Genomic DNA, 13,520 nt, shown 5'->3' on the forward strand with positions numbered 1-13,520 from the left:
TGGCTGTTTTGTTTTGTAGTGAGACTCTAAGCGTGGAACAGATATTAAGACGCACGCATTCCTTCAGCCTGATGTGATGTGAGATGTGTTGTAGAGAAACCTGCCTGATTTCTTTACTGTGGTGGTGATGGGAACCAAAAACAGCCGTTTTATTTAGTAACCAAAACCACCAGTGCACCTGCATGCTTTTTACGTAATGTTGATGATGGAAAATAATGATGAATCTGAAAAAAATCTGATTTCTTCCGGGACTTTTTTGCCTTTTAAAGCTGTGCATGTACCTCTGTGTTTAAAAAATACATTAAAAGCCAAAACTTTCTCTCAGAACCATCATAAACCAGCGTCTCGGCCATCAGACAGTCTGTCTAATAACTTTCTATGAGGTAGATTTTAGAGGCAGTACACTCTTCAGATGTCTGGTTCCTATCACCACCACTGTAAACAATTCTGACTTTCATGTCACTGCTGTCAGGAAAAACCTTGTATCTCCAAACTGGCGACTTTACAGGACGAGGAAAAAACCTACATTACTTCTAATGTAAGTCAATGGAACCAGACGTCTTCCCAAGTCGTTTTGGGCCGTTTATTTTAGTCCATTCATTGTGAAATTTACACACGATGTAAAGAACAACAGGCGTCTTCAAACTGTCAAAAACTGAAAAACAGCAAAAATGGAGATACAAGTTTTTTTATTTATTTTTTTCGGACAGCAGCGTGATAAAACTGCTCAATGGAAAAACAGTGAAATTCTGCTTTAGTATGAAATTACACCTCATCACCAGCAGAAACAGTGACTTCTATGGCTTAAAATGCCGTGTTGAAAATAGTTAACGCTCTTAAAACGGGCCGAGCCTAAAATACCAGTAGTTTATACTGATGGTTTAGACCTGGAGTCCAGATTTAAACCCTGTACAGAATATTTGGTCTCACATTAAACACAAACTAGCCTGGCCATAAATCTGAGCAGAACCACATTGACCGTTAATGTATTTCAGTTAAAGGCTCTGTGCAGGTTTATCCACTGAAAGTTCAACATTTAAAGAAATCAAAGGGAAAAGTTGTTCCATACTGAGTTACTGTGTCTATGTATTTAATTCCGGCTAATTTATTGACTAATAATTTGTTGATAAGACCGTTAAAAGCCTACTTCCCCTTTTTGTTTCGGTTTAAATGAATTAAGACGTTGATTTAATGTAATTTAGATGTTTTTCTTCCCTCTAGACCCGAAATGTCATAGTGTTCTACGGCTCTCAGACGGGCACGGCTGAGGAGTTTGCCAACCGCCTGGTCAAAGATGCCCAGCGCTACGGTATAAAAGGCATGGTGGCTGACCCAGAGGAGTATGACATGGTACTGAGCTCTTTTATTCTGTATTTATGACTGCAGTAGGTGTGTTTGTTGTGTAATATGATCGGAATGTGATTTTATAACATAAACGTATTCTTTTTATATCAATATTCACTCATTAAGACTGTCTCAGTATAGCTTCTTTGTTTGAGATTTGTTCTGACCCAAACCATTCCTTTCCACTTGGAGATGCTGTAAGTAGTTACTATGAAGATACAGGTCAGGCGTAACATTCTGACCACCTCCCTGTTTCTGCGCTCACTGTCCACTTTATCAGCTCCACTGACCGTATAGCTGCACTCTGTAGTTCTACAGTTACAGACTGTAGTCCATCTGTTTCTCTGATACTCTGTTACCCTGTTCTTCAGTGGTCAGGACCCCCATGGACCCTCACAGAGCAGGTACTATTGGGGTGGTGGGTCATTCTCAGGACTGCAGTAACACTGACTGACAGTGGTGTGCTAGAGTGTGTTGTGCTTGTATGAGTGGATCAGACACAGCAGTGCTACTGGGTTATTTAAACACTGTGTCCACTCACTGTCCACTCTATTAGACACTCCTACTCTTACTAACACCTCAGTGTCGCTGCTGGACTGAGAATAGTCCACCAACCAAAAATATCCAGCCAACAGCGTCCTGTGGGCAGCGTCCTGTGGGCAGCGTGTCCAGTGACCACTGATGAAGGACTAGAGGATGACCAACACAAACTGTGCAGCAGCAGATGAGCTGTCGTCTCTGACTTTACATCTACAAGTTGGACCAACAAGGTAGGAGTGTCTAATAGAGTGGACAGTGAGTGGACAGTGTTTAAAAACTCCAGCAGCACTGCTGTGTCTGATCCACTCGTACCAGCACAACACGCACTAACACACCACCACCACGTCAGTGTTACTGCAGTGCTGAGAATGACCCACCACCCAAACAGTACCTGCTCTGTGAGGGTCCATGGGGGTCCTGACCACTGAAGAACAGGGTAACAGAGTATCAGAGAAACAGATGGACTACAGTCTGTAACTGTAGAACTACAGAGTGCAGCTATACGGTCAGTGGAGGTTTTTGTAAAAAGGATCTTTCCCCTCATTCTTTAGACTTCAGTAGAAGTCTTTGGTTCGTAGCTTGAGCTACAAATACATATGAAAGCTGACGCTGCTGCATTTCTCCATTCAGCTTTTCCTTGGCCTGGTGTTCAGAACATTTCTCTGCCTCTCCTCTCTTACAGTCGGAGCTCCCTCGTCTGAGAGAGATTGACAGCTCCTTGGCCGTGTTCTGCATGGCCACGTATGGGGAGGGAGAGCCCACTGATAACGCCCAGGACTTCTACGACTGGATGCAGATGACCGATGACAGTTTAGAGGGAGTCCACTTTGCAGTGAGTACGGACGCTTCACAGCAATCCCACGCCCAGTCACGGGAACACGGCTCAGGTTACACGATGACGTTTATCTTTCTCAATCTATAGTCTTCATCTGTAGCAGCCGTCTCTGCCGTAACTGTTCTAAACAGGACGTCTTTGTTAAAACCACAGTCAGTGTCTCTAGGAAGCTGAAGAGAGCAGTTGGTGGCTTGTTCCCCTCTGAAAATTCATAGGATATGTAGAGGGACGGCTGGGAAATATGACAATCTATACCATTGTCCTGATCATTTATGGCACAGTATAATTCAGTGTGCTTTTCGGAGTCAGTGCTTGTAGACCACTGACCAAATGTGCAGTATTTCATTATAAAAAAAGCTAAATTAGTCCCAGTTAACTGGACTTAGTGCAACACAGTATGCAAAATATTGAATATATTGTGCTCACATTTTTGATTTTTGATCATATTTTTGAAATGTTGCACTACTGGTTCATTTCTCTCTGTTCCAACTGATCAGATATCTCAAAATATCTCAAGATATGACATCATGTGCATCATGAAAATTTATAAGTATCACAATATTATATTTTTGCCATATCGCCCACCTCCAGACCAGCCTTTTATGCAAGAACCCACAGCTGGTGGGGCACAGCAGGACATTTTAGGGTTTTTTATGTTTAGAAATGTTTGAGCTGAGGTTGACGTCTGCTGTTCCTCACTGCTATAGCACATGGATGTGTGGTTCCAAGCCGTTCAGTGCAGATCGAGTTCTGTACAAAAGCACTGAAAGACTCTTTTAACCATATACAACTAAGAGAAGGCATCATGAGTTCTGATAAGGACAGAAGCATTTTAATACATTGTGAAGTGTGCTTTGGAAAATGTCCTAGTATTTACTACTTGGACTGGCAGAAAGCACAACAGTGCCTGTCTGTTGGCCCAACAGTTCTGTATTGTGAGCTGGAGCTCGAGGTTTAGGTTGTTCTGAGTGAAAGAGCTGCTGGAATGCCCACCACTTCCATCCAGACTCCTTCTCCAAGTGGAAACATCTGGACTGGCCAAACAAGGCCATTTGTTCTGCTCACAAAGCTGCTGTTCATTGTGTCTGGATTATAATACCAGTGTGTTTTATAGGCCCAGCTTTCCAGCAGAGACACATCATTTAAACTCTCTTTCTAACAATCTGTACAAATGTCATGTTTTCTTGATTTTCTAAGTGAAAAAAAAATCACACAGTCTCTACAGGGGTCAGACTTACAGATGACATTTGTAGCAAATTTTAGTGCAAATATTCCGTTTATTTGCTGATTTCATTGATTGGGAAAAATAAATAATGAAATCTAAAATGTGCCGTAATGTTTGGTTAGTCAGTCCTCACTGCATGTTTTGGTTTTTCTCCAATAAAAACAGCAAATAAATGGCTTTTGTGCTTTAAACTGTATAGACGTCTAAAGCTACGTTCACATTACAGGCCTCGTTGCTCAAATCCGGTCTCTGACTCGACGGTTCTGACTCGTTTAGGTCAGTGACTCTAATCAGTCATTAATGTGATGAACCGGCTCCTGAACTGACCCTCATGAGCTCCTCCTACTCCGTGACGTCACGTGACTGAATCACTGCATCATCAGCACAAACTAACGAGCAGAACGAGCTTCGCTGAGAAGATCATTAACTCTGATCAGCTCTCAGCTTCGTTATTAGAGCCAGACGGAGGAGAAAAAGGTGAGACGAGCTGCTTTTCCACCGTTTACAGGCTTTAACGGCTGTACGGTGCCGTTGCCATGGTAACGCTGAATGATGCCGTAGTGGATTCAGATCTGAGCATCACATTAAGGTCGCAAGGCCACGAATCGGATATGTACTCCCATCTAGGACCACATATGAAAGTGGCTCAGGTCGGATTTGAGAAGGTCAGATTTGCGTCCACACAGCCCTGAAAACACCAGATCTGAGTCACATCAGGGCAGAAAATCAGATTTGAGCCACTTTAACCTGGTAACGTGAACGTAGCCTACGTGGAGAATGTGTGTACTTGTGTTCATTTTTAGAAAATCGATAAACACTTTTAAGCCAGTTTGAGCCAAACTTTTGAGAACTACTGTAGTGCAGCAGCATCAGCACCGTTTTCCCCAAATCGGATCTTCATTGACAGACGTTCATTTTCTGTGTCATTGATGTTGTGAGAAAAAATATAGAGTTTAATCTATTAAACTGGACTGGAAGCCACTTTATTAGAACTAGCTGTTAGAACCAGTCAGAAGAAAGAGGACAAGCGAACAGTGTTACAGTAGAACGATATTACAGCCTCTTTATCAAAAGCGAAGTGAAATTTGCATTGAAACTAAACTCCTACAGTAATGGTACTCTTTATGGTACGGTACGGTAATCTTTACTGCACTGTTTTGCCTTATTCAGTTAATAATAGTTCACATCCGTTAGAAACCTTCTTCTCTTCTGTTTAATGTAGGTGTTTGGACTGGGGAATAAAACCTATGATCACTACAACGCCATGGGGACGTACACGGATAAACGCCTGGCAGAACTGGGGGCTACAAGAATCTTCGACCTTGGCCTCGGAGATGATGACGGCAAGTGCGTACTTGATCCTGTTGACCGAATGTTCATCACTGTAACAGGCCGATTGGTCAGAATGTGAAGTTGTATGAACTCTCGCCTCTGAAGTTAAACTCTTAATTGTCTTGTAGCTTAGAGGAAGATTTTATTTCATGGAAGGGACAGTTCTGGCCAGCCGTCTGCGAGTTTTTCGGAGTGCAGGCTACACAGGAGGAATGCAGGTACTCTTGTCTGTTTCATCCACACTCATCAGATGCGAAAGGTGCCGCTCTTCTTTTGTATCTGTGCAGCATTTTGGTTTGATTGTCGTCAGCTAGGCGGCACGGTGGTGTGGTGGGTAGTGCTGTCGCCTCACAGCGAGGAGGGCCTGGGTTCGATTCCCCGGCCGGGTGACCGGGGTCCTCTCTGTGTGGAGTTTGCATGTTCTCCCTGTGTCTGCGTGGGTTTCCTCCGGGTTCTCCGGTTTCCTCCCAAAGACATGCAGTCAGGCTGATTGGACATGCTAAATTACCCCTGGGTGTGAGTGACTGTCTGTGTCTGTCTGCCCTGCGATGGACTGGCGACCTGTCCAGGGTGTATCCTGCCTTCCGCCCGAAGACTGCTGGGATAGGCTCCAGCATCCCCCCGCGACCCTGACGGAGAAGCGGCTTAGAAAATGGATGGATGGATGGATGGATGGATGTCGTCAGCGTTTGCAGTCGTCACAGGAAAACACGTGCTGTCTAGACCAGAACTGAACCTTGAGCAGAGCATCCAAAGTCTCTGTGGTGTGGGCAGGCGGTGATGGACAGTGCATCCGCACGGTGACACTTAAATGTTATGGTGCATTAGTTGATTAATTTAGATTATTACAGGTATAAAAACATGAAAAAAATGTTTTAGCAATGGCATCAGAACAAGAGAAGTCTTTAAAAAATGGTTCATTTTACATTTCCAGCTTTTGGCGGATAATCTATATCCAATTTTACATTTTACACAAGTAGACGAAAGTAGAGTTAGGAGTCTTGCCCAAGGACTCTTATAGGTATAGTGTTAGGGAGCTTGTCTACCCCAGTCTACCTACCCCAGCATAGAAGGCAGAGGTGTTACCCACTACACTAACCAGCTGGTCAGTGGTGCATTGATGATGGTCTGGTCAGGCATTACCCCACAATATGACCCTCTGATGAAGGACCTGTGTCTGAGTAAGTTCGGTTCAGTGTGCTGAGTAGTGATTTATGTCGGTGCACCTTGTTCAGCCTCTCATTTCCATACTAGAAGGACTAGATGTGTGTGTTTGCATAACAGTGTCGCTGTCACACATGCTTTGAATAGGTGGGTCTTTTAGACATCATAGGTGGACGAAGAGACATAAATCCCTTTTACGCTTGCAGCATTCGGCAGTTTGAGCTGGTGGTCCACAGTGATGTCAATATGAATGAGGTGTACACAGGCGAACTGGGCCGCCTCTTGAGCTTTCAGGACCAGAAACCGTGAGTTCCTTTCAACCAACCACTCAGTTTACTGATCACACCAGAGTTCTTTGTGTGAAAAGTGTCTTTGAATGTTCCTCCGTACGTTTTTCCGCTGTTATGATCACTGTTTGTTTATAACTATAATAGTGATAGTGAATGCTTTGAATACTGATTGCGAAGATAAATACTGGTTTGTAAGTCATTTCACTTTTAATTAGACTGCATGGCTTTCTTCCTTGTTCTCACTTGCTTTGCCTTGTAGGCCTTTTGATGCAAAGAATCCCTTCTTGGCACCTGTAGCCATTAACCGTAAGCTGAACAAAGGAGGAAGTCGCCATTTGATGCATTTAGAACTGGATATCTCAGGCTCTAAAATTAGGTATTGTCATTAGAAATGATCTTTGCATTGCATACACGTTACAAGTTGTCTCACAACGTCAGAAAGCAGTGCTTTTAAAATTTGCATCCCTCTCCTAAAACCACAGGTACGATGCTGGAGACCACGTTGCTGTTTATCCAATGAACGATGTGCCGCTGGTGAATAGACTGGGGGAGAGACTGGGTGTCGACCTTGACACAGTCATCACGCTGAAGAATCTAGATGGTAAACAGCAGCTCAAAAACAGGGTTAAACAGGTTTAAGTAATTAACGTAGGTGCCTGGCGCATATGGAAGAAAGGGGGCGTGTTTTGGATGTGATTTAACTTTGATTCTGTGTTCTGAATGGTACATTACTGGTGTTTGTATCCCTTAGAGGAGGCCAATAAGAAGCACCCGTTCCCCTGTCCCACCACATACCGCGCAGCACTGACCCACTATTTGGATATCACCAGTCCTCTGCACACCAACGTGCTGTTCGACCTGTCCCAGTACGCTTCTGACCCTGAGGAGAAGGAGATCTTGCGCAAGATGGCCTGCTCTTCTTCTGAAGGCAAGGTAGCAGACCCATCACCTCTCACACAAGGTTTGCCTTTTTTCAGACGACTGTGGGTCTCATTAGGCTGGACAGACGAGTAGATACAGTGAAGATACAATGGCTGGAACACTAGAGTTGGCTAGAGTTTATTAAGTACATCTACCTTCCCTCATTGGCCACTTTATCAGAAACCCTTACTGTATAAGTGCATTTCTTGGGTTTGCTCTCTAACCTGTCAGCCAGATGAAAAGGGACCACCATAGAACCCCCGCTGACTAGATTTGTACTATTCTCAGCACAGCGCTGACATGAGTGTATCATCATTCATGGGTACTCATGCAGATTAATGGTGACACAATTTGTGATTACTTAGTGATCATTATAGAAAAGACACCTTTACTGGCTACACTGACCTTGTAGGTGTCCAGTGACAGACAGTGGCTCATCTTTTTCCATGTACAATTTGAGATATTTTGGCTGGTAGATTTTTCTCAACACAGTAGAATCACTGAGGTGTGTAAAACCACAGACTCGCTACCAGCGGCGATTCTGGCACAGGAAGCCTGGTGGGGCACAGTAAACTCCACACATACCTGATCCAAACACAAACACACTAATCACTGAAATCACAAATGAACGTAACGGTGCAGGAATGGAAGTGGAGAACGTCATATGTGTCTTACGATATGATAACGACGTTCGATCTCACAGAACCTTGTTAAACAGCTTTGCGCGACAAGTCCAAAGTTATCCATCAGTCTGCAAATACATATCCAAAGCAACATTTCACAGCAGGGAAACGTTTTTTAGGCTTAGAAGTAAAAGCAAAAGAGCAAAAGCTTCTCCCAAAGTCCACCAGTCCATGAGCGAATTTGAGCGATAGCAGAGCGAGAGCAGGTGAGTGTTTTAGCTGCACTCACAGTTTAGCCACGTTTCTCACTTGAACCTCTCTGGACTGAAGGAGCCGTTTCTGTCCTTTCCAGACTGGATGATGTTGAAATCCTCTGGCTGGTTTGGTCCCAAACGTTTAATCTGTAATTTCTGCTCTAATTGTTGGAACCAGATTGAACTTTTATTACATTTTCAACTCGACTCATTATGTAGCCTTGTTATTACGAGTGGCTATAACAACTGATGAAGAACAGTGGCTTGCTGCGTGGCAATGTCTACACTGTAAACAATGTTTACTGGCGTCTGGACGTATGTAAACTGATTACTGTCAGCGTGTTCGGGCCCCACAGCTGGTCATCGAGAGCATGTTGAACGAGCGCAGAGTGCTCACTTGGACGAGCGCTGATGGCCCCACACTCACCAGACGAAGACTGATGGGAGTAATAGGTCACCTACTGGCATTTATACAACAGGTTCAGCCCTACCACTGTCATATGTAATAAACGTGCAACAATGTAGTTGTTATACTGAATTATTCTTCATGTCGTGCACTGATCCACAGCGACATCTGGTGGGGCCAGGCACCACTGCTTAGACTACCATGTTGGTATCACCGCTGTGCTAAGTATGGCTCTCCGCTCAGATAATAGCTTGGCCTAAAGTTGGCCTGTAGACACTAAAAGTGCATCTACATGGTAGATGTATGTGACAAAATGGCCAGTGAGTGTAGGTACAAGGATCAAAGGATCAACATGAATCAACATACTGGCATTCAAAAGTTTGAAATCGCCCATCATATTGATCATTAATATTTTCTTCATTTTTTACTTATACAGTGTGGACTGAAATATTACGCTGGACAGTATATTCAGCAATACTGTAATCTGTTAATAGTCATTTCTTGATAAATTGCCTCCCGGAGATTTTTGTTCAAATACAAAGTGTCCCGAGTGTTGATTTGTATTATTACTTTATTCTCAATGTTTTATGGCTTTCTATTCAGGAATCAACTACAGCTCTATTCATAATTCTAAAATGCATTGTTTACACCTTCCTACTCGTCGCTGAAATTTAAGAAGTTGTAGATCAGTAGCATTAAAATACAATCATTTAAACATAGTCTAAATTGCTTCATTCATAATGGTCTATATCCAGAAACGATAATCCTGCACTGAAGCAGAGACTGAAGCAGAGCCTGCCTTTGTGATTGTTAGGCTCTGTACCATAGCTGGGTGGTGGAATCCGAGAGGAACATCCTGGCTGTTTTAGAGGATCTGCCGTCCCTGCGCCCTCCCATAGATCACCTCTGTGAACTTCTACCTCGTCTGCAGGCGCGCTACTACTCCATCGCCTCGTCTGCCAAGGTGAGGCCTCCAATATAATTCACTGGCTTGCAGGAATGAACTGTAATGCCCAGGTTCCCAATTCTAGGTCTGAAAAAGTAGCCAGTCATGCCCACTGCCACATAACATCTAGTTTTCCCAGCTTTAACATACCCACTTCAGCTCAAGAAGGCTTGGTTAATGAGCTGATTGGTTGGATCAGGTGGGCTGGAGCAGAAAAAAGCACTCTAAATGTGCAGAGGCTTCCAGGACCACTTCTGGCAACCAGTGCTCCAGGATATTTGGATTGGTCTGTGAGACTCCCGGGGGTTAAAGCTACTGTAAAGGCTAGAAACATTACACTGATTAAAACAGGACCACCCCATCCACATTAAATAATTCTCTATAGTTTATCAGTTACAGGTCCAGGTCCGCATGGGACAGCGTCTGGGTCCGGACTCATTAGCGACCTCTGCTGTAGGGGAAAGTGTTTACAGTTCCATTCATAACCAGTCCTAATCAGATCAGTCATAATCAGAGTTGTTATACAGCTCTGCTAGATAATCACCAGGAGCAAAGCAGATGTGCTGCAGACTTTTATTCAAATCATTTTGTCTTTTATCTCTTGGAAAAATAAAACTACTTTTCATGTCTGAGTTAGTGGTGCTCCCAAACCTTTTGGCCATTCTTTTTCTTTTTTAATCTCATCAGATTTTTAAAAAATAGGGGATTTTTAAAGGGTTGTCATAAGTGTACAAATGGGCTTTGTAGCCAAGGTTTACGTAGCTGTTGCTCTTGGGGATTTCCACGAGCGATATGCATTACTGTTCCTTATGAAGTTGATCTGACGGCTCCTGTTCCTCTGCTCAGGTCCACCCCAGCTCGATACACATCTGCGTGGTTGTGCTGGAGTACACTACCAAGACGGGACGAGTCTTCAAGGGTGTAGCCACCAACTGGCTCAAAGACAAAGTGGTGACTGACGGTAGCCCCAGGCCCACTGTGCCCATGTACGTCAGGAAGTCACAGTTCCGCCTCCCGTTCAGAGCCAGTACCCCTGTAATTATGATCGGGCCTGGCACCGGCATCGCTCCCTTCATGGGCTTCATCCAGGAGAGAGCATGGCAGAAAGAACAAGGTGCTGAAAATGGCTTTGAGAGCCTAAACACCAGGGTATAAAGTAGTAACATTGGCTCGGTTTGTTTTGGTTTTGTGTTAGGCCGAGTAATAACTACACATCCTTGTGACTTGTCACAGGCAAGGAGACGGGTGAGGCGATACTTTACTTCGGCTGTCGCCATAGAAACGAGGACTTCATTTACCAGGAGGAACTGGAGGAGTTTGAAAAGGCGGGTGTGCTGACTCAGCTACACGTGGCTTTTTCCAGGGATCAGGAGCACAAGGTGTGATCGCGTTGGTCTTCTTGTGTTCTAGTCATCCTTACTTGTGGATCTTATGTGACAAGTACAGATATTCTATATTAAGAAGTCATGTCTACATTAATTCCATCTGCTGAGAATAACCGTATTGGGATGCATTTGCTGGTCATTCAGACTAATCAAATAGGCCTCACTGAATGTAAACAAAGTATGTGGTCACTGTCTTGTTACACAGGTCTACGTTCAACATCTCCTCAAGCAGAGCAAAGACCATTTATGGAAGCTGATCCACTCCAGCAATGCACACATATACGTCTGTGGGTAAGAAGCAAAATTTTACTCTTAGAGCTTCTCTAGAGAGTCAGATCAATCAAATAAGCCGTCCTAAAAGAACGGCTTGGTGTTGGAAATTTAGATTAATAGACTCTTATTAGTCCCACAACGGGAAAATTTCACCACCGGATTTAACCCATCAGTGCAGTGAATCACCACATACACACTAGTGAACACACTCACACACACTAGGGGGCAGTGAGCACACTTGCCCGGAGTGGTGGGCAGCCCTATCCACAGCGCCCGGGGAGCAGTTGAGGGTTAGGTGTCTCAACGGCACCTCGGTCACGTACCGTCGGCACTGGGGATCGAACCAGCGACCTTCCGGTCACAGGGCTGGTTCCCTGACCTCCAGCCCACGACTGCCCCCACTGTTGTCACACACTGTTGTTTCTATTTTGTAACACACATCATCAGTTAGACGTTAAATGTGTAGCTAAATGTAAAAGTATCAATATTCAAAAGAAATTGAAAATTGGCTGCCCACAGCTTTCAGCTACAGGGTGACGTCTTGTTCATTTTTATAGCTCACAACAACAAGCAGTGTGTGCAACCATAATGAAGACGTTAATGCTGTCTGGGCAGAAGTTTTGAGGCTGTTTTTACAGAAAAGATTGACCTCTAATGTTGGTTAGCAACATTAGCCTCAGGACTGCAGCTTTACACTAAAGAATCAAAATCTGGACACCAAACGAGGCCAGTCGACAAACCAAAACCCTTTAATGGGTCATTCACTCAGAATTGTCGTGGTTGGTAAAGTCTCTCTAACTCTGCACTCCCACAGGGACGCTCGTAACATGGCCAGGGACGTCCACGCTGCTTTCCACGAGATCGCCGAAGAGGTCGGAGGCCTGACACACACACAGGCTGTGGACTATTTCCAGCGGCTGATGACTAAAGGCCGCTACTCGCAAGACGTTTGGAGCTGAAACTACGCGGACCGTGTCCATCGCTTTGCCTCTGATTTGACCAACTTGGATTAAATGAGTGTTGCAGACTGCAGGCTCATGTCGTGCCCAGATGAGCTGAAGTGCTTGCATGAAACGCACAGTGTGTGAATTTGACCGTCAAACAGCTGCTTTCAGATTTCTTCTGTGCATGAAAAGTCCAAGAGGTGGACCCTCTTCACATGGGACCCCGTCGAGTCTTCAAACCACTACAAAATGCGGAAATGCACAAGCGCTTTACTGCCCAGACGTCAGTTTTAGGACATTTAGTGTTTCTTTTAGTGAGCGTGGAATATGAACGATCATAATCACATTTATTTATTTCAATAAACGTGTGAAAAGCGTATGAAGAAACCAGAACACTGCACTACGTTCACAGTTTGGGAGTATTTTATTTGCCAGAAAATTCCGATGTTTTGAGAAACACATCATATTTTTTCTTCTCTTTTAGGCCACCGAATGAAACTTTCATACTGATGTACTATATAATATATATATAATATATATACTATATAATCGATGCAGGTGCAGTAGCCAAGATGTTTTCATTGTTGTTCTTTTGGTGAGGAAATGATGTACAGATTTCTCAGTAAACCATTGAGGTCAGTCCTGGGGGCCCAATGTCCTACACACATTCGACCAGGAGCTACACGATGCAGACCAGCCCACTCCAACCTGTACAGTGCAGGCCAGTCAAGTTCTTCCACACCAAACTGGCTCATCCACGTCTTTATGGACCTGCTTTGTGCACTGGTGTGCAGTCATGTTGGAGCAGGAAGGGGCCGTCCCCAAACTGTTCCCACAAAGTTGGGAGCATGAAATTGTCCAAAATCTCTTGGTGCTGAAGCTTTAAGAGCTCCTTTCACTGGAACTAAGGGGCCGAGCCCAACTCCTGAAAAACAACCCCACACCATGATCCCCCCTCCACCAAACAGCTGACTGTGGAATACTTAGTAGTGAGGAAATTTCACGACTGGACTTGCTGCACAGGTGGCGTCCGATCAC

At 44.3% G+C, this 13,520-nt stretch overlaps 1 protein-coding gene across 5 annotated transcripts in view; it reads left to right on the plus strand.

The window, feature by feature from the left end:
- The window catches only part of pora (P450 (cytochrome) oxidoreductase a), a 28,526-nt gene that overhangs the window by 14,312 nt on the left and 694 nt on the right, over nt 1–13,520 (plus strand). For 3 of the 5 annotated variants that reach the window (XM_037547352.1, XM_037547355.1, XM_037547356.1), the window contains 13 exons: nt 1,222–1,350; nt 2,567–2,716; nt 5,167–5,291; nt 5,405–5,494; nt 6,647–6,745; nt 6,990–7,106; nt 7,213–7,331; nt 7,482–7,663; nt 9,749–9,898; nt 10,727–10,994; nt 11,114–11,259; nt 11,471–11,556; nt 12,353–13,323. In XM_037547352.1, the coding sequence (XP_037403249.1) occupies nt 1,222–1,350; nt 2,567–2,716; nt 5,167–5,291; nt 5,405–5,494; nt 6,647–6,745; nt 6,990–7,106; nt 7,213–7,331; nt 7,482–7,663; nt 9,749–9,898; nt 10,727–10,994; nt 11,114–11,259; nt 11,471–11,556; nt 12,353–12,497 (1,806 nt within the window). In that variant the 3' untranslated portion in view covers nt 12,498–13,323. Of the gene's footprint in view, nt 1–1,221; nt 1,351–2,566; nt 2,717–5,166; nt 5,292–5,404; nt 5,495–6,646; nt 6,746–6,989; nt 7,107–7,212; nt 7,332–7,481; nt 7,664–9,748; nt 9,899–10,726; nt 10,995–11,113; nt 11,260–11,470; nt 11,557–12,352; nt 13,324–13,520 lie in introns of those variants that run through there. The other 2 variants (XM_037547354.1, XM_037547353.1) reach the window with 2 other exon arrangements.

This window comes from Pygocentrus nattereri, chromosome 18, assembly GCF_015220715.1.
Source record: "Pygocentrus nattereri isolate fPygNat1 chromosome 18, fPygNat1.pri, whole genome shotgun sequence".
Taxonomy (NCBI): domain Eukaryota; kingdom Metazoa; phylum Chordata; class Actinopteri; order Characiformes; family Serrasalmidae; genus Pygocentrus; species Pygocentrus nattereri.